Consider the following 23,847-nt stretch of genomic DNA (forward strand, 5'->3'; position numbering starts at 1 on the left):
GGTATGAACAGGTGCCTTAGTGCCTCTGAAGTTTCAAAGTGTCTTCCTTTATTTTTGGCTTGGAAGAAAGAGGAATTGATCAGTTTAAAAAATAGTAAACACAGCGATTTATCACAGTGATACAAACATTAAATACAGTAATGTGCATATTCGTTGTGTGTATTTATTTCTTAGTCAATGGTTAGCGTGTCACAAAAAGTGTCGTGTTTGTGTAAAGTTCAAAACGCGGAACTGCATCGATCTTTCTTCAACAAAAGTGAAAAAGTGACTTAAACATTTGAAGACCAATACCTTCACATAGTACTAATAAATGTACGTGTTCACCTTTATGTTAAAAAGAATTGAACCTCATGTATTAAAAGTGTATACGAGGGGTATGTTCATGCCAATGAGAACCAGTTGCATTTTCCTATCCTCTGCTACTCTACACAGCTAAAATTTTATTGGATGTTTGAAAAACACTGACGCTTCTTTATAAACAAGGCTCGTTATTTCATGACTAAAGGGTACATGATTGCTTTTTATATAGTGTCTATGAGGAACATGAAACATTATCATTAATTCTTCTGGGAATAAACATTTACTGAAAAATAATGTAGGTTATGTAACAAAACAGAAATAATCTCTCCCGATCACACACACTTGTCTTTGGCCCTGGGTGATTTCTGTAGGAAGTGTTCAAGTGATAACAGTAGGTCCTTTTCGGCCAGTCCTCTCATGAATCTGGGAAAGCTTCAAAGCAATAGCTATAAGAGGACCCAGGACAGCCTATGGAAAGAAAAGATTAATGTTAATTTTATCATGTTACACATGCATTGTTGTTTCTTCCTCCGCTATACCTTGCTCAATAATTAGGAGCTGCTCTATATAGTTTGTCCTACCCTCCTTCAGTGTGCCTGTAGCTTCTATTCTGAACACATGTATATTTCTGGAGCTGACAAATTACTTTTTCACCTATCTAATAATCACCTGTCAAGTTTTCGATTAAAGCTTTCTACAATCTGCAAGATATCGTATGGATTGAGTCACTGTCTGCTAACTCCACTGAGACTTTGAGTTATAGCCATCTCGCCACAACTGGATAAATTATAGAGATCAGATCACACTTTCATTGCTCAAACTGGGGAAGCAGAACAAATATTGAAACATCCAGAACATGTGTACCCACCAACTAAAAGTATGCATTTGTTTTGTTGATGCCTCACCAACTGTACATAGTTCTCTTTCAACTGTACATACTTCTCTTTGCTTGCCTGCTTTAGTCTTAATGATTGAACTGAGTTAGTCCTGTCTATAGTTGGGGGGTTCTCAGGGAAGTTAAGTATGTGCTATGGAAAGTAAAGTAAGCTAATGGGAGGAAGGAATCCAATAGGAGACCTTCTTATTTTTGGCCATATAATGTCCGGTATCACATCCTTTGAAAATTTAAGCATACAAAGAAAGACCTAGTTAAAGAAAGAGAGGACTTAAAAGGTACCACATACGTGTATTAAAAAGTTAATGTTTTATTCTACAAATGTTAAAAAAACATATATGATGTTTTTAAGAAGATAACAATATTGCAACTACATGAGAAACTATTATATATGTGGCAGCCCCTATGGATGAGACTAAGCCTCCCTTTCACCACCTCTTTACTGGGATATAGAGAGACTCTGAAAGTAACAGGACAGCACTTAAGTATCTTTACACATGAAACAATATTAGTCTTGTTTAAGGTTTCCCTCTTACTTCTTTACTTGGACTCGGAGTAGACTAACCTTGGAGGAGCTGATATTTCTGTTCCAGAAAGCCTATAATTGGTGGTTGTGTGTATCAGTTTGTTTATGATTGTTTACATGCAAAGTACAGAGCTTGACTGTTGCTATCTTCCTGATTAAGCAGCCATGGACCCGTGAAACGCGTTGAAGTCAGAGCAAGCATTCAATCGTCCAAGTGTGATGGGGGATGAGTGATGATATATAATAGTTTCTCATGTAATTGCAATGTTTATGTATAATATTGCTGTCTTCCTAAAACATCATATATGTTTATTTTAACATTCGTAGAATAAAACATTTACTTTTTTTATACAAGTATGAGGTACCTTTAAAGTACTCTCTTTCTATAGCTAGGTCTTTGTATGCCATTAAAATGGACTTGGCAGAGGATCTATGACTTATCTACTCCATCCAAAACTAAAAAAAATACTGCAGTCATTACAAAGCCAAAAATTCAAAGTTCTGTCCTGGGACCAATCCTGTTTAATTTATTCATAAATGATTTAGAGGAGGGGATATCTAGCACAATCTCGGTATTTGCAAATGATACTAAACTAAGCATGCCAATATCTTCTATGCAGGATGTGGAAACCTTACAAGCAGACCTGAACAAAATAATGGGGTGGGCAACTACATGGCAGATGAGGTTTAATGTTGAAAAATGTAAAGTAATGCACTTGGGCTTCAGAAACACGAAAGCAAGCTACTCACTAGGGGGGAAACCTCTGGGTGAATCTAAGATGGAAAAGGACCTGGGGGTACTAGTGGACAACAGGCTTGGCAGTGGCATGCAATGCCAAGCCGCTGCAAGCAAAGCCAACAGAATACTGGCATGTATAAAAAAGGGGATTCACTCCAGAAATAAATCGATTATTCTCCCACTCTACAAGACTCTGGTCCGGCCACATCTGGAGTATGCTGTCCAGTTCTGGCAGGAAGGATGTGCTGGAACTGGAGAGAGTCTAGAGAAGGGCAACGAAAATAATTAGGGGAATGGAGGACATCAGCTATGAGAAAAAACTACAAGCACTGAACTTATTCTCTCTGCAGAAGAGACGCTTAAGGGGAGATATGATATCAATGTACAAATATTGTACTGGCGACCCTAGCATAAGGAACAAACTTTTCAGAGAAAGGAAATACAATAAGACACGTGGCCACTCACTAAAACTAGAGGAAAAATGGTTTAACCTTAAAATACGTAAGGGGTTCTTCACTGTCAGAGCAGTAAGGATGTAGCATTCGCTTCCACAAGCAGTCGTATCAGCAGGGAGCATCGATAGTTTCAAAAAACTATTAGATGGGCACTTTAAAGACAACAACATACAGGGGTATACAATGTACCGTTAACAGCAAACACACACACACATCATAGGTTGAACTGGATGGACTGATGTCTTTTTTCAACCTCACAAACTATGTAACTATGTTCATTCCACACAATGACAAAAATCTCGCAAAGGTGTCTGATATTTAAGAAGCCAGTGAGTGATCATTTTAACTAAAGCTGAACAACTGAACAAGTCAATTTGAGGAATAATTGCAAGTATTGATTCAAAAAAATCCTATTTGTTAACAGTTCTAATACAAAAAAATATAATTTGAGTAAGGAATGGCCTTTTTAACAGTCAGGCTGCCATCCTGCTAGTTATTAAATGTATTCACACATACTGTACATTACCAACAATTTGAACATGAGGTTTATTTATATTGGCTTACTGCCTCAAATAGCATTCTGTATATTTCAGATATCTCAGTCTTGCTTATGTATGTCATTACAATTTTTGCTTGTGGGCAACTTTTTTCCCTTTGCCTATGCTACACTTTTTAAAATTGAATTAAAGTTCCCCATTACAAAGCTTATAATATTTTTGCCTTTATAAGAAGGATAATTTCACATGTGTGTTACTTCTGCTAATGGGGGGCAAAGCAGATGGATTAGGGTGCACCTGTTTGTAAGATGTGTAGAGAGGCACACGTTGCTGCATGGCTGGCAGACACAGCAAGATGCTAAGTGTATTTTGTTGGTTGTCAAGCCCAAAAAGTGCAATCTAAAAAAACAGCAAACAAGGGTACAGTCGGTCCTAAAAATGGCTTAACTGCAAAGAAGCATTGGGATATCTATCTTCTGCTGCCTGCACAACTTAAAGTGGGAGTAAACTCCTATACATGAATTTTACCTATAGGTAAGCCTAAAATAAGGCTTACCAATAGATACTGTAAAATAATGTAAGGTAGGAGACTTGTGGAGACTTAGGCTTTGCCATGTAAAGAAAGCAAAAAGGGTCATGGGGTCTTGCTGAGGGTAGTCAAGCAGTGGCCTTAACCTCTGCAGAATTCTCCTACACTCGCCCTACTATCTCCAACAGCATCTTTCCAAAGGCGGGTGTCTCTTCTGTAGCTGCTGGAAAAAAATATATATATATATCCCCAAATCACCTTTTTTCCAGGGTCCTAATGCCAACTGGGCAAATCAGGCTTTGCAGCTGTTCCCATTCTAGCTTGTAGAATCAGCCCCCTTCTGTGAGTTTATGGCCTGTGCTACGCTACAGTGGTGGGTATGTGTGGGCGGGGCCGACTCACCCGGTGCATATGGGGCCTTTTACTCTCTCTCACTGTTCTCCTTCCACCAGACTCTCCAGTGTACTTGCTCCCTAACGCCCAGCACCAGACGGGGCTACATTATGGCAGCATTCTTATGCAGAAGTGAGCCGTACACCCTGGTGTCTTTGTATCATAACCTGAAGCTTTCATACAGGTACCTCCTGGTCTCACAATACATACACCTGCTTAGGATACAACATTTTGAAGGAGACCCGTCCCATCAGTTCAGTTTTACTCTGCAACCTCCCAGTGACAGAAATGGGTCCGGCTGGGCACCAGCACAGACCCAATGCACGTGCAGAATTAACTCTTTTCTCTCCCTTACCATGCAACTAGGTCCCTAGGGTCTTCTTCACATGTGTCCAGTCTTGATTGCTGGGGCACCAACCGCTTCTTTCACTATTCATGAGACTGACAGATCCCCGCATCAACACAACGGTGTGTGATGCAGGGGACCCCCCCTGCCAAAATACACTGATCACTGCTTGCAACCAGTGGCTGATTTATTATTGAATGCTGGTTTTCCAGCAAGACAGTTCGAACAGAAGGCTTCTGTTGAAAAGACAGCGGTACACCTGTACCAAAAGTAGGATAGTTCTTTTGGTACAGGTGTACTGGCTTACGCCCATTGTCAGTACAGTTGATATGATATCCCTCTTCTATAGTGATCTGGATGATTTATCTAAACAATAAAAACCTTTATTGGCCCTTATAAGCCAGCTGACCTAAGCTCAGAGGCCAGGCAGTGCATTATGGTTACAAGGAATTCAGTCTGGTGAATTCCTCCATTAATTTGCAGGTACTGTGAACTTTGTATTCATGGTAGCGGCAAATCCAAATTTCAACCTCATGGAGCCTAGTAAAGCATAGCTTTTATCTTCCAGGCATACATTGTTTGCTTTCACTTTTACAACAAGCAGCTTTCAAAGAACAGTTGAAAAGGTTTTTTTTTTTTTTTTACATTTTCGTTGCAATTGAAGTGATTCTAAACCTTTTATTTTCCAAGGGTTATACCTATCTGTGTAATGGTTTTGTATAGAGCATCCTCAATCCTCCTTTTCTGGGGTCCCCCGCTGGTGTTCCTGTACATTCCTCTAGCAAGCCACTTATGTGGGCTCACTCCTGAGCCCTGCTGCCTATGTCCATAGACACAGACAGCAGGGCTTTGCCCCGCCCCCTACTCCCTTGTCATAGGATTTGAATGGCAGCAGCAGAAGCCAATGTCTCCCGCTGCTATTAATCTGCCCTGTGAAGGAAGGGAGAGGAGAGAGCAGCTGTTCTCATGCACAGCACTGGATCGAGATAGGGCTCAGGAAATGATAAGGAATGGGGCTAGGATCCTGGACACAGAGGGTTTTTTACCCTAACGCAGAGTATGCATTAAGGTAAAAAAACGTAAGGCTTTAAGAACCACTTTAAGTAAATACCTAAAGGGTGTTGAAGATGCAATATTTAAAAGTTACAGACTCTAACAAGTAGGAAAACATACTTTCTCTCTAATCTTTTAATCAGAATCACAATCCACATCCCTTCAATAAACGCTTTTAGCAATCCCATAATAAGATATAACAATATGAGACAGCTGTATCCTCTGCCGGATATTAAAGGACATTTAGTTTACCTGCCAACATTCATGATACTGGGCAGAAAGTCAGACAGACATGAGTGTAATTATATGTCTCAATGATGACATTTATTTCTGCTTAAAGTCTTTATCTGTTCTTATCTTCTACTACAGCTGAGTTCAGACCTTTGGTATATGACCCACTAATCTACATTTTGGCAAGTCTTTTATCCCACATTAATTTTGTAGAGCAACAATATGTACTTATTGCCTTTATGAATACAGGATATGTAACTAAAATATAGTTGTCTCCAATATTGTCAGTTATCTTGTTGTTGCACTTTTGCCTGTATTTCTGTAATATTTCACCCACCTCCTACTACTTGTCTAAAGAAGACTGATAATTCTAATTTCCAGATAGGGTTATTGTCTACATATTAAGATAGATTTCCTCTCACTTCCTGTTGTATCTCTGGGACTGGAAGTAAAAGGGAAATCTTGCCAATAGGACACACCATAAACAAATCTATGAGAGCTTTTAACCCTTTTCTACTCTATCCAGTTGCCGCCAAATCACATACCTAGTACGTCGTTTGACTTCAAGTGGTTGCACCGTGGTGATGCCTGCAGTTGCAGGCATCACCCTGGTACCGTTTTTTTAAGTCAATGATCAGCTCTCCTGTAACAGCAATCAGAGTGGCTAACTAGCTACTCGATTTGTATTAAAGGCAGTGGGAGGGGATGTCTCCACCTTCCGCAGCTCTCCATTCCCACCGGTAGACCCGAGATACCAGCTGACACATCCGCCGGCTAGTCAGAGACCCATACAAAGCCGGGATTTTTTTTTTATTAATTTCACAAAGGATGTTTACAGCAATAAATGTGATAAACAAAAAAAAAATTAAAGCGTCAGTGTAAAAAAAAAATAACAATTAATAATTTAAAAAAAATGTATTGTGTTTTTTTGCATTACAATTCAAAAAAGTGTATTTTTCCAAAAAATGCAGTTTGAAAAAAATTGCAAAACCCACCAATTTATTTTTTAGAGCCTCTGCTTTAAAAAATATATATAATGTTTCAGGGTTCTAAGTAATTTTCTAGCAAAAAAAAAGATTATTGCATGTAAACATAAAGTGGTAGAAAAGGCCTGGTCTTCAAGTGGCTAGTCTAGATCTTCTGTGTTGTAATAGTGAATCCAGTGTGCCTCCACCAAGGAAGTAATGATGCTGCTTCTTGGTCCCCCTAGACCCCAATACCATGAAAGTCTAAGCAAGCTCAGCATTCTCCAGCCAACCAAAGGTGGACAAATGCAGCCTTCTATACACTCAACATCTCCTCAGACAATGGTTTCCAGCATCAACAGAATCCGTAGCACTCAGTAAAGAAAGCACATAAAACAACTCCATAATGTAGCAAACTTTGTGCAGCCTTTATTTTGAAAGCAGGTTAAAGCTCCTCACCAGACAATGTAGGTATACAGGTTTCAAACAAACCACCACTCTGCTCGCTCCAGTTGATGTGATAGCGTCACTGCTAGGGTCCGCCCTACACATGTTTTGTCCTATTGGATGTCTTCAAGGGGCAGGACGTCTTTATCTCTTGATAAACAGCATATGAAAATGTCAATGTTCTTGGCAGGTAAATTACAGTGTTGCATGGCTATATGGGTGGTTACTTTCGATCAAGGAACAGCCTAATCACTAACCACAGCTTTGACTACATTTTCCCAAGTATCACGGAAACTGTAGTTCTGTGAGTCATGGTTAGATTTGAAGATAAGATGACATATGGCACATCAAAGGTCCCTCTTCCAGGCATCTTGATATAATTTTAGGACAACTGTAAAAAGCCATCAAAGCCCATCTCCATGCATTATAATGCCTTAATTCACAATTCTCATCCATTCAGTAGGATATTTTACACATACATATCTCATCAAAAGACCAAAATATGTCTCTTAATCATAGCTGATGCTTTAATAGCTCTGGTAAAGAAGTGCTCATGAACCCAGCACCTAAGAAGGATTCAGTCATTAAGACTCCATTCACACCTGAGCGTATAATTTTTAGGCATTTTTTTGGGCGTTTTTCAGGTTTTTTTTAATCGTTTTTTCATGTGTTTTTTGCAGGTATTTGGAGGCAGGCATTGACATCTAACAAAAACTTGTAATCTGCCAAACAAAAAGCTCATGTACTGTTTTGAGCTTCAGGTGTTTTGCGTTAGGCAACAAAACGCTCATTTGTTAACAGGGGCCATTGAAATGAATAGGAATTTGCTTGTTGGCCATTTTGAGACTTCAGAGATGAGCGTTTTACAAACAAAAAATGCTCAGGTGTAAACAGGGCTTAACCACCTTGGCGGTAATCCCGAGCGTGACTCGGGGTTGATTTTTCATATCAGGAGCGGTAACCCCGAGTCACGCTCGGGGTGGATGTGCAGAGAGCGCAGCGGTGTTCTCTTACCTTATCCTGGCGATCCAGCGATGATCTCTCATTGCTGAGATCGCCAGCCGAGAGTCCCGCCGCTCCTCCGTCCCTCCATCGGTGTGATCACTTCCTAGTTCCGTTCCCTGCAGCAGCAATGCTGCATGGGAGCGGAACTAGGGAGGGAAATTAAAAAAAAATGTTGCACAAAACACAAAACACATTATATATATATATATATATATATATATATACACACCGGTATATATATATATATGTATATATATATATATATATATATATATATGTATATATATATATATATATATATATATATATATATATATGTGTGTATATATATATATATATATATATATATATATATATATGCACACACACACACACATATATATATATAAAATTATATTATTGATTCAATTATAATTCATGCGTTATATATTATATATATATATATATATATATATATATATATATATATATATATATATATATATATATATATATATATACATACACATATACCTATATATAATATATATAATGCATGAATTATAATCTAATCAATAGTATAATTTTATTATATATATTATATATTAAATAATAAAATAATATTATTGATTTGATTATAATTCACGTGTTTGTGTTTCAAATTTATCACATCTGGGATGTCTACTAGAGTCTTGTTTTGGTCAGGTTTAAGTCAGTAATTACTAAGAATTGTAGGCCTATAATACATAATGCCAAATTTCCATGAAAACAATTGTACCGCTTTTGGTATGTAATTCCTGACAAAATCATACCGCCAGGGAGGTTAAAGCATGTAAAAGACTGCCTTCGGAATATGCTCCCCCAATTCACTAGGAATCTATTACCCCTTTAAATTTGAGAAACGTTCCCTTTTACGGCTAGATGAAGTTAACCACCATAATAGGCACATCTGTTCAGGGAAAATACAAGTTGTATGTTGCTGTTACTAGTAGGCAAATCATTCAACTCCTCATAAAGCTTAAGCACATATATATAAACTACTACACCTTACAACCAAGTGAATAATAACTTATCCCTTGGTACAAATACAAGAACACATCATTTATCTGTATAGACTTGCAAATAAATTGTCATAAAGCCTCAAGCTGGAAAAGGATATTATGTTGCCACAGTTTCATATAACAAACACTTATATAGCTGTGCCAATATAGTTTTCATCCACTATGATTAAAGTAATTGTAAAGTCTTGTTTTTTTTTTTTTTCTAAATAACAAACATGTCATACCTACCTCCTCTGTGCAGTTAGTTTTGCACAGGGCAGCCCGAATACTTACCTAATTTAAGGGCACTCCAGCCCAATCATGTGATTGGGTCCCAGCACCGGCTTCAGTGTAGAGAAGGGACAGGGACAATGGATGCCCCATAGTAAGTCTAGAGGTGGCATCACTTCCCAGGCTCTGCAGTCATTGTTGTTGTTCTCTCCTCTTTCCTTTACAAGGTAGTTAGCATAGGGTTTAGAATGAGGGTGGGAGCAGGTTTAAGCTTAGTTAGCTTTTGACCAAAGGCTAAGTTTATGTGTCAATGAGCATTTGGTGCCTTCAGTCAATACAGTCATACAGACTTTGATTGCAGAGAACAGAACTAGTATTAATACAGAAATCAGTAATTCACAACAGACCCGGCAGGTGGGCACCCGACTGGGAACACTCATGGACAACATGTAACAGCTATGTGTAGCAGAGCAGGTTTTAGATGTGCTGACAGCACCTGTTATGAGGGGCGGAAAGTGGCCCCGCCGGTCCAGACCAAAATCGGGAGGTCTCCAGGTAGGATGGCATGTCCCTTTACTTTCCCCACTCATCATGAACCTCTTCCTGCTGGTAATCACTGTCCCTGTCAGATGGGTGACTTGTCCCCACACTACCCATATGTGAAATATGCACCAAGCCTGGGAGCCAGGACCTTAAATAGGCTCTGTGTGATCCAAGAAGGCTGCTATAGTCACATGAGGTGGCAGCATGCAATTGAATAGCTTCCCCAGTGACCCTGGAAACCATATAGGAACCATGTTACTCTTGATTTCCCGTCCCCTGCAATGCTGCTGCGGCTGAGCCCAACCTAAAGTGGAAAAAGTAGACTGCACCTGCCTACACATCCATCCTCTTTTACTGATGCTGTCCTTGGCATTGCAACACAGTAAGGAAGGAACAACAAGAAAATGCAATGAACATAATTAAAGCATAACAGGTACAAGTTCAAACAACATAATCAGAGGATCTTGCAGGAAGCTGGCCTCTGTTAGACCACAAAGGCCAATGGGCCACAGTATGCTCTGGGGAGTCAGGTTGCAGGTGATTCTGTTCTGGTTGTGACTCCAGGGCCACAGATGGATAAGGGTCAATTGGGCCCTTTATACCCCCGTTACCTAGGTCCAAGTCCAAATCCTCGGCTGATTGTTGACAGTAGGTGGAACTCACAGGAGTGGCTGGATTATACGTAGTCGCTGTACTGGGGCCTCCTGCTCCCAGATCAGGAGAGGCCTGGAGGCTCAAGCAAGAGAGGAGGTAGGTACCAATGGGAACTTACAGTATAGGTGAGACATTCATAGGATCAATTATCTCCTGATCTCCTGCTGGTTTGGAGGAACAGTCACCACTTAACACACAGGGCCTTAGCAGGTTGCGATGGAGATGTCTCTTAATAGGACTAGGTATCACATCCTTTGAAAATTTAAGCATACAAAGAAAGACCTAGTTAAAGAAAGAGAGGACTTAAAAGGTACCACATACGTGTATTAAAAAGTTAATGTTTTATTCTACAAATGTTAAAAAAACATATATGATGTTTTTAAGAAGATAACAATATTGCAACTACATGAGAAACTATTATATATGTGGCAGCCCCTATGGATGAGACTAAGCCTCCCTTTCACCACCTCTTTACTGGGATATAGAGAGACTCTGAAAGTAACAGGACAGCACTTAAGTATCTTTACACATGAAACAATATTAGTCTTGTTTAAGGTTTCCCTCTTACTTCTTTACTTGGACTCGGAGTAGACTAACCTTGGAGGAGCTGATATTTCTGTTCCAGAAAGCCTATAATTGGTGGTTGTGTGTATCAGTTTGTTTATGATTGTTTACATGCAAAGTACAGAGCTTGACTGTTGCTATCTTCCTGATTAAGCAGCCATGGACCCGTGAAACGCGTTGAAGTCAGAGCAAGCATTCAATCGTCCAAGTGTGATGGGGGATGAGTGATGATATATAATAGTTTCTCATGTAATTGCAATGTTTATGTATAATATTGCTGTCTTCCTAAAACATCATATATGTTTATTTTAACATTCGTAGAATAAAACATTTACTTTTTTTATACAAGTATGAGGTACCTTTAAAGTACTCTCTTTCTATAGCTAGGTCTTTGTATGCCATTAAAATGGACTTGGCAGAGGATCTATGACTTATCTACTCCATCCAAAACTAAAAAAAATACTGCAGTCATTACAAAGCCAAAAATTCAAAGTTCTGTCCTGGGACCAATCCTGTTTAATTTATTCATAAATGATTTAGAGGAGGGGATATCTAGCACAATCTCGGTATTTGCAAATGATACTAAACTAAGCATGCCAATATCTTCTATGCAGGATGTGGAAACCTTACAAGCAGACCTGAACAAAATAATGGGGTGGGCAACTACATGGCAGATGAGGTTTAATGTTGAAAAATGTAAAGTAATGCACTTGGGCTTCAGAAACACGAAAGCAAGCTACTCACTAGGGGGGAAACCTCTGGGTGAATCTAAGATGGAAAAGGACCTGGGGGTACTAGTGGACAACAGGCTTGGCAGTGGCATGCAATGCCAAGCCGCTGCAAGCAAAGCCAACAGAATACTGGCATGTATAAAAAAGGGGATTCACTCCAGAAATAAATCGATTATTCTCCCACTCTACAAGACTCTGGTCCGGCCACATCTGGAGTATGCTGTCCAGTTCTGGCAGGAAGGATGTGCTGGAACTGGAGAGAGTCTAGAGAAGGGCAACGAAAATAATTAGGGGAATGGAGGACATCAGCTATGAGAAAAAACTACAAGCACTGAACTTATTCTCTCTGCAGAAGAGACGCTTAAGGGGAGATATGATATCAATGTACAAATATTGTACTGGCGACCCTAGCATAAGGAACAAACTTTTCAGAGAAAGGAAATACAATAAGACACGTGGCCACTCACTAAAACTAGAGGAAAAATGGTTTAACCTTAAAATACGTAAGGGGTTCTTCACTGTCAGAGCAGTAAGGATGTAGCATTCGCTTCCACAAGCAGTCGTATCAGCAGGGAGCATCGATAGTTTCAAAAAACTATTAGATGGGCACTTTAAAGACAACAACATACAGGGGTATACAATGTACCGTTAACAGCAAACACACACACACATCATAGGTTGAACTGGATGGACTGATGTCTTTTTTCAACCTCACAAACTATGTAACTATGTTCATTCCACACAATGACAAAAATCTCGCAAAGGTGTCTGATATTTAAGAAGCCAGTGAGTGATCATTTTAACTAAAGCTGAACAACTGAACAAGTCAATTTGAGGAATAATTGCAAGTATTGATTCAAAAAAATCCTATTTGTTAACAGTTCTAATACAAAAAAATATAATTTGAGTAAGGAATGGCCTTTTTAACAGTCAGGCTGCCATCCTGCTAGTTATTAAATGTATTCACACATACTGTACATTACCAACAATTTGAACATGAGGTTTATTTATATTGGCTTACTGCCTCAAATAGCATTCTGTATATTTCAGATATCTCAGTCTTGCTTATGTATGTCATTACAATTTTTGCTTGTGGGCAACTTTTTTCCCTTTGCCTATGCTACACTTTTTAAAATTGAATTAAAGTTCCCCATTACAAAGCTTATAATATTTTTGCCTTTATAAGAAGGATAATTTCACATGTGTGTTACTTCTGCTAATGGGGGGCAAAGCAGATGGATTAGGGTGCACCTGTTTGTAAGATGTGTAGAGAGGCACACGTTGCTGCATGGCTGGCAGACACAGCAAGATGCTAAGTGTATTTTGTTGGTTGTCAAGCCCAAAAAGTGCAATCTAAAAAAACAGCAAACAAGGGTACAGTCGGTCCTAAAAATGGCTTAACTGCAAAGAAGCATTGGGATATCTATCTTCTGCTGCCTGCACAACTTAAAGTGGGAGTAAACTCCTATACATGAATTTTACCTATAGGTAAGCCTAAAATAAGGCTTACCAATAGATACTGTAAAATAATGTAAGGTAGGAGACTTGTGGAGACTTAGGCTTTGCCATGTAAAGAAAGCAAAAAGGGTCATGGGGTCTTGCTGAGGGTAGTCAAGCAGTGGCCTTAACCTCTGCAGAATTCTCCTACACTCGCCCTACTATCTCCAACAGCATCTTTCCAAAGGCGGGTGTCTCTTCTGTAGCTGCTGGAAAAAAATATATATATATATCCCCAAATCACCTTTTTTCCAGGGTCCTAATGCCAACTGGGCAAATCAGGCTTTGCAGCTGTTCCCATTCTAGCTTGTAGAATCAGCCCCCTTCTGTGAGTTTATGGCCTGTGCTACGCTACAGTGGTGGGTATGTGTGGGCGGGGCCGACTCACCCGGTGCATATGGGGCCTTTTACTCTCTCTCACTGTTCTCCTTCCACCAGACTCTCCAGTGTACTTGCTCCCTAACGCCCAGCACCAGACGGGGCTACATTATGGCAGCATTCTTATGCAGAAGTGAGCCGTACACCCTGGTGTCTTTGTATCATAACCTGAAGCTTTCATACAGGTACCTCCTGGTCTCACAATACATACACCTGCTTAGGATACAACATTTTGAAGGAGACCCGTCCCATCAGTTCAGTTTTACTCTGCAACCTCCCAGTGACAGAAATGGGTCCGGCTGGGCACCAGCACAGACCCAATGCACGTGCAGAATTAACTCTTTTCTCTCCCTTACCATGCAACTAGGTCCCTAGGGTCTTCTTCACATGTGTCCAGTCTTGATTGCTGGGGCACCAACCGCTTCTTTCACTATTCATGAGACTGACAGATCCCCGCATCAACACAACGGTGTGTGATGCAGGGGACCCCCCCTGCCAAAATACACTGATCACTGCTTGCAACCAGTGGCTGATTTATTATTGAATGCTGGTTTTCCAGCAAGACAGTTCGAACAGAAGGCTTCTGTTGAAAAGACAGCGGTACACCTGTACCAAAAGTAGGATAGTTCTTTTGGTACAGGTGTACTGGCTTACGCCCATTGTCAGTACAGTTGATATGATATCCCTCTTCTATAGTGATCTGGATGATTTATCTAAACAATAAAAACCTTTATTGGCCCTTATAAGCCAGCTGACCTAAGCTCAGAGGCCAGGCAGTGCATTATGGTTACAAGGAATTCAGTCTGGTGAATTCCTCCATTAATTTGCAGGTACTGTGAACTTTGTATTCATGGTAGCGGCAAATCCAAATTTCAACCTCATGGAGCCTAGTAAAGCATAGCTTTTATCTTCCAGGCATACATTGTTTGCTTTCACTTTTACAACAAGCAGCTTTCAAAGAACAGTTGAAAAGGTTTTTTTTTTTTTTTTACATTTTCGTTGCAATTGAAGTGATTCTAAACCTTTTATTTTCCAAGGGTTATACCTATCTGTGTAATGGTTTTGTATAGAGCATCCTCAATCCTCCTTTTCTGGGGTCCCCCGCTGGTGTTCCTGTACATTCCTCTAGCAAGCCACTTATGTGGGCTCACTCCTGAGCCCTGCTGCCTATGTCCATAGACACAGACAGCAGGGCTTTGCCCCGCCCCCTACTCCCTTGTCATAGGATTTGAATGGCAGCAGCAGAAGCCAATGTCTCCCGCTGCTATTAATCTGCCCTGTGAAGGAAGGGAGAGGAGAGAGCAGCTGTTCTCATGCACAGCACTGGATCGAGATAGGGCTCAGGAAATGATAAGGAATGGGGCTAGGATCCTGGACACAGAGGGTTTTTTACCCTAACGCAGAGTATGCATTAAGGTAAAAAAACGTAAGGCTTTAAGAACCACTTTAAGTAAATACCTAAAGGGTGTTGAAGATGCAATATTTAAAAGTTACAGACTCTAACAAGTAGGAAAACATACTTTCTCTCTAATCTTTTAATCAGAATCACAATCCACATCCCTTCAATAAACGCTTTTAGCAATCCCATAATAAGATATAACAATATGAGACAGCTGTATCCTCTGCCGGATATTAAAGGACATTTAGTTTACCTGCCAACATTCATGATACTGGGCAGAAAGTCAGACAGACATGAGTGTAATTATATGTCTCAATGATGACATTTATTTCTGCTTAAAGTCTTTATCTGTTCTTATCTTCTACTACAGCTGAGTTCAGACCTTTGGTATATGACCCACTAATCTACATTTTGGCAAGTCTTTTATCCCACATTAATTTTGTAGAGCAACAATATGTACTTATTGCCTTTATGAATACAGGATATGTAACTAAAATATAGTTGTCTCCAATATTGTCAGTTATCTTGTTGTTGCACTTTTGCCTGTATTTCTGTAATATTTCACCCACCTCCTACTACTTGTCTAAAGAAGACTGATAATTCTAATTTCCAGATAGGGTTATTGTCTACATATTAAGATAGATTTCCTCTCACTTCCTGTTGTATCTCTGGGACTGGAAGTAAAAGGGAAATCTTGCCAATAGGACACACCATAAACAAATCTATGAGAGCTTTTAACCCTTTTCTACTCTATCCAGTTGCCGCCAAATCACATACCTAGTACGTCGTTTGACTTCAAGTGGTTGCACCGTGGTGATGCCTGCAGTTGCAGGCATCACCCTGGTACCGTTTTTTTAAGTCAATGATCAGCTCTCCTGTAACAGCAATCAGAGTGGCTAACTAGCTACTCGATTTGTATTAAAGGCAGTGGGAGGGGATGTCTCCACCTTCCGCAGCTCTCCATTCCCACCGGTAGACCCGAGATACCAGCTGACACATCCGCCGGCTAGTCAGAGACCCATACAAAGCCGGGATTTTTTTTTTATTAATTTCACAAAGGATGTTTACAGCAATAAATGTGATAAACAAAAAAAAAATTAAAGCGTCAGTGTAAAAAAAAAATAACAATTAATAATTTAAAAAAAATGTATTGTGTTTTTTTGCATTACAATTCAAAAAAGTGTATTTTTCCAAAAAATGCAGTTTGAAAAAAATTGCAAAACCCACCAATTTATTTTTTAGAGCCTCTGCTTTAAAAAATATATATAATGTTTCAGGGTTCTAAGTAATTTTCTAGCAAAAAAAAAGATTATTGCATGTAAACATAAAGTGGTAGAAAAGGCCTGGTCTTCAAGTGGCTAGTCTAGATCTTCTGTGTTGTAATAGTGAATCCAGTGTGCCTCCACCAAGGAAGTAATGATGCTGCTTCTTGGTCCCCCTAGACCCCAATACCATGAAAGTCTAAGCAAGCTCAGCATTCTCCAGCCAACCAAAGGTGGACAAATGCAGCCTTCTATACACTCAACATCTCCTCAGACAATGGTTTCCAGCATCAACAGAATCCGTAGCACTCAGTAAAGAAAGCACATAAAACAACTCCATAATGTAGCAAACTTTGTGCAGCCTTTATTTTGAAAGCAGGTTAAAGCTCCTCACCAGACAATGTAGGTATACAGGTTTCAAACAAACCACCACTCTGCTCGCTCCAGTTGATGTGATAGCGTCACTGCTAGGGTCCGCCCTACACATGTTTTGTCCTATTGGATGTCTTCAAGGGGCAGGACGTCTTTATCTCTTGATAAACAGCATATGAAAATGTCAATGTTCTTGGCAGGTAAATTACAGTGTTGCATGGCTATATGGGTGGTTACTTTCGATCAAGGAACAGCCTAATCACTAACCACAGCTTTGACTACATTTTCCCAAGTATCACGGAAACTGTAGTTCTGTGAGTCATGGTTAGATTTGAAGATAAGATGACATATGGCACATCAAAGGTCCCTCTTCCAGGCATCTTGATATAATTTTAGGACAACTGTAAAAAGCCATCAAAGCCCATCTCCATGCATTATAATGCCTTAATTCACAATTCTCATCCATTCAGTAGGATATTTTACACATACATATCTCATCAAAAGACCAAAATATGTCTCTTAATCATAGCTGATGCTTTAATAGCTCTGGTAAAGAAGTGCTCATGAACCCAGCACCTAAGAAGGATTCAGTCATTAAGACTCCATTCACACCTGAGCGTATAATTTTTAGGCATTTTTTTGGGCGTTTTTCAGGTTTTTTTTAATCGTTTTTTCATGTGTTTTTTGCAGGTATTTGGAGGCAGGCATTGACATCTAACAAAAACTTGTAATCTGCCAAACAAAAAGCTCATGTACTGTTTTGAGCTTCAGGTGTTTTGCGTTAGGCAACAAAACGCTCATTTGTTAACAGGGGCCATTGAAATGAATAGGAATTTGCTTGTTGGCCATTTTGAGACTTCAGAGATGAGCGTTTTACAAACAAAAAATGCTCAGGTGTAAACAGGGCTTAACCACCTTGGCGGTAATCCCGAGCGTGACTCGGGGTTGATTTTTCATATCAGGAGCGGTAACCCCGAGTCACGCTCGGGGTGGATGTGCAGAGAGCGCAGCGGTGTTCTCTTACCTTATCCTGGCGATCCAGCGATGATCTCTCATTGCTGAGATCGCCAGCCGAGAGTCCCGCCGCTCCTCCGTCCCTCCATCGGTGTGATCACTTCCTAGTTCCGTTCCCTGCAGCAGCAATGCTGCATGGGAGCGGAACTAGGGAGGGAAATTAAAAAAAAATGTTGCACAAAACACAAAACACATTATATATATATATATATATATATATATATATATACACACCGGTATATATATATATATGTATATATATATATATATATATATATATGTATATATATATATATATATATATATATATATATATATATATATGTGTGTATATATATATATATATATATATATATATATATGCACACACACACACACATATATATATATAAAATTATATTATTGATTCAATTATAATTCATGCGTTATATATTATATATATATATATATATATATATATATATATATATATATATATATATATATATATATATACATACACATATACCTATATATAATATATATAATGCATGAATTATAATCTAATCAATAGTATAATTTTATTATATATATTATATATTAAATAATAAAATAATATTATTGATTTGATTATAATTCACGTGTTTGTGTTTCAAATTTATCACATCTGGGATGTCTACTAGAGTCTTGTTTTGGTCAGGTTTAAGTCAGTAATTACTAAGAATTGTAGGCCTATAATACATAATGCCAAATTTCCATGAAAACAATTGTACCGCTTTTGGTATGTAATTCCTGACAAAATCATACCGCCAGGGAGGTTAAAGCATGTAAAAGACTGCCTTCGGAATATGCTCCCCCAATTCACTAGGAATCTATTACCCCTTTAAATTTGAGAAACGTTCCCTTTTACGGCTAGATGAAGTTAACCACCATAATAGGCACATCTGTTCAGGGAAAATACAAGTTGTATGTTGCTGTTACTAGTAGGCAAATCATTCAACTCCTCATAAAGCTTAAGCACATATATATAAACTACTACACCTTACAACCAAGTGAATAATAACTTATCCCTTGGTACAAATACAAGAACACATCATTTATCTGTATAGACTTGCAAATAAATTGTCATAAAGCCTCAAGCTGGAAAAGGATATTATGTTGCCACAGTTTCATATAACAAACACTTATATAGCTGTGCCAATATAGTTTTCATCCACTATGATTAAAGTAATTGTAAAGTCTTGTTTTTTTTTTTTTTCTAAATAACAAACATGTCATACCTACCTCCTCTGTGCAGTTAGTTTTGCACAGGGCAGCCCGAATCCTCCTCTTCTTGGGTCTCTCTTTGCTGCTCCTGGTACCTTCCTCCTGTCCAGTGCCCCCACAGCGAGCAGCTTTCTATGGGGGCACCCGAGCTGAGCTGCAGCTCCATGTGTCCATTCAGACATGGAGCTGCAGTTCGGCCCCGTCCCCTATCTCCTGACTGGGTAACTGACTTTAATTGACAGACGCAGGAGCCAATGGCGCCCTGACTGTGCCAATCAGGAGGTTACAAATCCTCCTACTCCAGCATCAACTGAACTTTGCATCTTCTATCACAAACCTATCTTCTATCAGACATCTATCCATATATATCACAGATATATGAAACATTTTGATTCACTGTCATAACAGATCTATTGAAATATGCACAGTTCAGGTATTTTATATTAGCTTATAAAGGGGTAGATCATAAAAACTCTTATTCCATAAGCATTACAACATCCCAGCTATGTTCACTCAGCATTTGTCCTAAAAGTTCACAACAATTTATTACCACTTATTTTATAGGCTCTTTAGGTACAGTTGTTGTTTCTGTGATTTTTGAAGCGAAAAGAAAATAGCAAGCAGCTCTTCAATTTATGAGCAGCAAAGGTGCACATGGAAAGAAAAACCTGATGCCAAATTGATGTTTTTGAAAATCACCAATATTAAAAGAACTAAAACAGAAGAGACACACCTTTGAATGTCCTGCAAAAAAATTGGACACCTTTGAGTAGTTGAATTAGGATAATATTTATTTGAATAGATAATTTAGGGGGGATTTTCTTATAATCCAAACTGGAAATTCAATACACAGTAGAAAAAAGAATCAAGTAGAAGTCTGCTTCAAAGCTAACTTAGCTTAAACCTGCTCCCACCTCCATTCTAAGCCCTATGCTACCTACCTTGTAAAGCAGCGGTCCCCAACCTCTCCAGCTCGCTCAACCACCACCCAACCCCACTACGTGACCCAGCCCCCAGCAGGCCATGAACCAAAACCTCTCCGCAGCCTAGGGGTTGGGGACCTCTGCTGTAAAGGAAAGATGTGCATACTTACCTAATTTAAGGGCACTCCAGCCCAATCATGTGATTGGGTCCCAGCACCGGCTTCAGTGTAGAGAAGGGACAGGGACAATGGATGCCCCATAGTAAGTCTAGAGGTGGCATCACTTCCCAGGCTCTGCAGTCATTGTTGTTGTTCTCTCCTCTTTCCTTTACAAGGTAGTTAGCATAGGGTTTAGAATGAGGGTGGGAGCAGGTTTAAGCTTAGTTAGCTTTTGACCAAAGGCTAAGTTTATGTGTCAATGAGCATTTGGTGCCTTCAGTCAATACAGTCATACAGACTTTGATTGCAGAGAACAGAACTAGTATTAATACAGAAATCAGTAATTCACAACAGACCCGGCAGGTGGGCACCCGACTGGGAACACTCATGGACAACATGTAACAGCTATGTGTAGCAGAGCAGGTTTTAGATGTGCTGACAGCACCTGTTATGAGGGGCGGAAAGTGGCCCCGCCGGTCCAGACCAAAATCGGGAGGTCTCCAGGTAGGATGGCATGTCCCTTTACTTTCCCCACTCATCATGAACCTCTTCCTGCTGGTAATCACTGTCCCTGTCAGATGGGTGACCTGTCCCCACACTACCCATATGTGAAATATGCACCAAGCCTGGGAGCCAGGACCTTAAATAGGCTCTGTGTGATCCAAGAAGGCTGCTATAGTCACATGAGGTGGCAGCATGCAATTGAATAGCTTCCCCAGTGACCCTGGAAACCATATAGGAACCATGTTACTCTTGATTTCCCGTCCCCTGCAATGCTGCTGCGGCTGAGCCCAACCTAAAGTGGAAAAAGTAGACTGCACCTGCCTACACATCCATCCTCTTTTACTGATGCTGTCCTTGGCATTGCAACACAGTAAGGAAGGAACAACAAGAAAATGCAATGAACATAATTAAAGCATAACAGGTACAAGTTCAAACAACATAATCAGAGGATCTTGCAGGAAGCTGGCCTCTGTTAGACCACAAAGGCCAATGGGCCACAGTATGCTCTGGGGAGTCAGGTTGCAGGTGATTCTGTTCTGGTTGTGACTCCAGGGCCACAGATGGATAAGGGTCAATTGGGCCCTTTATACCCCCGTTACCTAGGTCCAAGTCCAAATCCTCGGCTGATTGTTGACAGTAGGTGGAACTCACAGGAGTGGCTGGATTATACGTAGTCGCTGTACTGGGGCCTCCTGCTCCCAGATCAGGAGAGGCCTGGAGGCTCAAGCAAGAGAGGAGGTAGGTACCAATGGGAACTTACAGTATAGGTGAGACATTCATAGGATCAATTATCTCCTGATCTCCTGCTGGTTTGGAGGAACAGTCACCACTTAACACACAGGGCCTTAGCAGGTTGCGATGGAGATGTCTCTTAATAGGATTAGGTCCTTTTGAGATTACGTAATACATTGGAGTCAGAGGGAATGGTTGTTATTCAACTCAATAGGGGGTACATTCCCACTTGGGCTCCAGCTTACTGCCTCACTTGTTCTTGGTATTTTTCACCAACACCCGTTCCAGGTGCTTGAGGTGATCCTTGAAGGTCTTTTTTAACAATCTTAATCTTGCACTGGGACTTGCCACTAGCCACTTGCCAGGTCAAGGGTGGAGATGTACTTGGCTATACCCAAAGTCATAAGTGACTCCTCTACCCGGGGTAGTGGGTAAGCATCCCAATGAGTGCAAAGTGCAAGTGTTTCATTTGCAGAGGTCTATGCAAAACCGCCAGTTTCCATCTTTCTTTCGCTTCAGAACCATGTAAGCAGCCCACGGACTCTGACATTCTCTAATCACACCACTCTGTAGCATGTTGCAGAGCAAGTCCTTAAACTCCTGGCACAGCGCTGTGGGAAAAGGATTGGGTGATTAATGGCTCCGGTATAGCCATAGTCTTTCAGGCTGACAGAAAAAAAACAGTTGCTTCTTTTCGAGTATTTGGTGAAGTGGTCTCTGCTGTGGTAGAGGACTGTCCCAAAAGAGAATGTCCAGTTGTTACAGCAGAAACTTGTATTGTGACTCATTCAACAAGGAAATTGCTGCTTGTATTGCAGCACAAATGGCCTCTACTCTGGGTTGAGCCTCCTAGATGCAGTGACAGGGCACTATGTACAGGTCTGCTAGGGTGGCATGGTTGGGAATGCAACCGGGGTTGTCCCTAGGTTGATAAGCTTCACCAGGACATTTCCTCTTTGAACTTTAGTCAAGGTGCGTGCCACTAGCCACTCCCCTGGCACCACCTCCTTCTTGCAGGGTTCCACTATTACTGTGACCCCTTGAAGTTTCTTGTGAGCCCCAATGGAAAGAGACCAAACTGTCTTTTGGAGTGCCATACAGCTTTCAGACCATAGCACTGTGCACACTGGCCATAATGTTTAAACTTGGCCAGTAAGCAGGGCAAGTCCAGGTCTTTAAAACATTTATGTCCAGAATATGTACTGCTGAGCTTACTGGGCTGCGAGTTGCCTCTACTCCTACTCAGTCCACCACTTGATCGTCAGTCTGGATCCTCACTCAGGTGACTCTTTCGACCAGGATTGGCAAATTGTTGGTCGCCTTGAGGGATAACCAGGATGGCCTCGTGTCCCGAACCGCTGGGCATAGAAATCATATTCCATGACAGTGACCTCTGATTCTGTGTCAATCAGGCATGGGACCTCTTGGCCATTAACAAGGGCAACCACCACTGGACTTGGCATGACCATAGACTCTGCTTTTCTGAGACCTTGTGTTGATTGTCCAGGGGGTCATCCCTCTGCCCCGGGAGCCACCACTTTGCTGACGGCCTGAGTGAGCTTTTGACCACTTGCGGTCTTCTTCTGAGTTACACCGTAACAGGCTCTCACCCTTGGAGGAAGAAACTGAATTTCACTTGAGTGAGAACAGTACTTGTTTTTAGAGAGGCCACATCCAAGCGCTGTGTGTATGGCTGACAGTGGTGCTGGTGCTAGGACCTCCTCTTTAATGTGTGTTGGGTCATACCTTTTTGTCACTGCCACAGATGCTTCTGCATCTTCTTGCTTCTGTGCAACTGCTTTTACCACCACATCATGGAAAGAGATGGCGGGTTGCGCTCTGATTTGGTATTGTAGAGCCCTCCTACTGTAACTGGGCCAGCTTTTAATCCTACCACAAACTGGTCCCTCAACAGGTGATCCAAGTTAGTGATATCGGCACAGCCGTGTGCATCCCTCTTCTCCAGGTGTTTGCAGAGGTTTTGTGGTGCTGCAAAATTAGTGGGGTTCTCATTCTCCTATTGTCTTTGCGCCTTAACTCTGGGATCATCATGTTCTCTCCAAACAGGTCCTCTATATGTGTCACAATCTGTTATAGGGTAGACTGATTTTCTGGCAGCACGATAACCACTTAATGAGCATCATCTTCCAAGGATTTAAAGGCCAGCTCCGTGATCAGCCAGGCGGGAACCTGATACAAGCGCGCATCGTTTTCAACTGTCTTCTCCCACTCAGTCAGGG

At 40.5% G+C, this 23,847-nt stretch overlaps 1 protein-coding gene across 1 annotated transcript in view; it reads right to left on the reverse strand.

The window, feature by feature from the left end:
* Nucleotides 1-433: 433 nt before the first annotated feature.
* Nucleotides 434-23,847, reverse strand: part of PGM5 (phosphoglucomutase 5) — a 179,264-nt gene continuing 155,850 nt past the window's right edge. Inside the window, exon 10 of the mRNA XM_082245045.1 lies at nt 434-768. Within this exon, the coding sequence (XP_082101171.1) occupies nt 679-768 (90 nt within the window). The 3' untranslated portion in view covers nt 434-678. The remainder of the gene's footprint in view (nt 769-23,847) is intronic.

This window comes from Pelophylax lessonae, assembly GCF_965119305.1.
Source record: "Pelophylax lessonae genome assembly, chromosome: 1".
Taxonomy (NCBI): domain Eukaryota; kingdom Metazoa; phylum Chordata; class Amphibia; order Anura; family Ranidae; genus Pelophylax; species Pelophylax lessonae.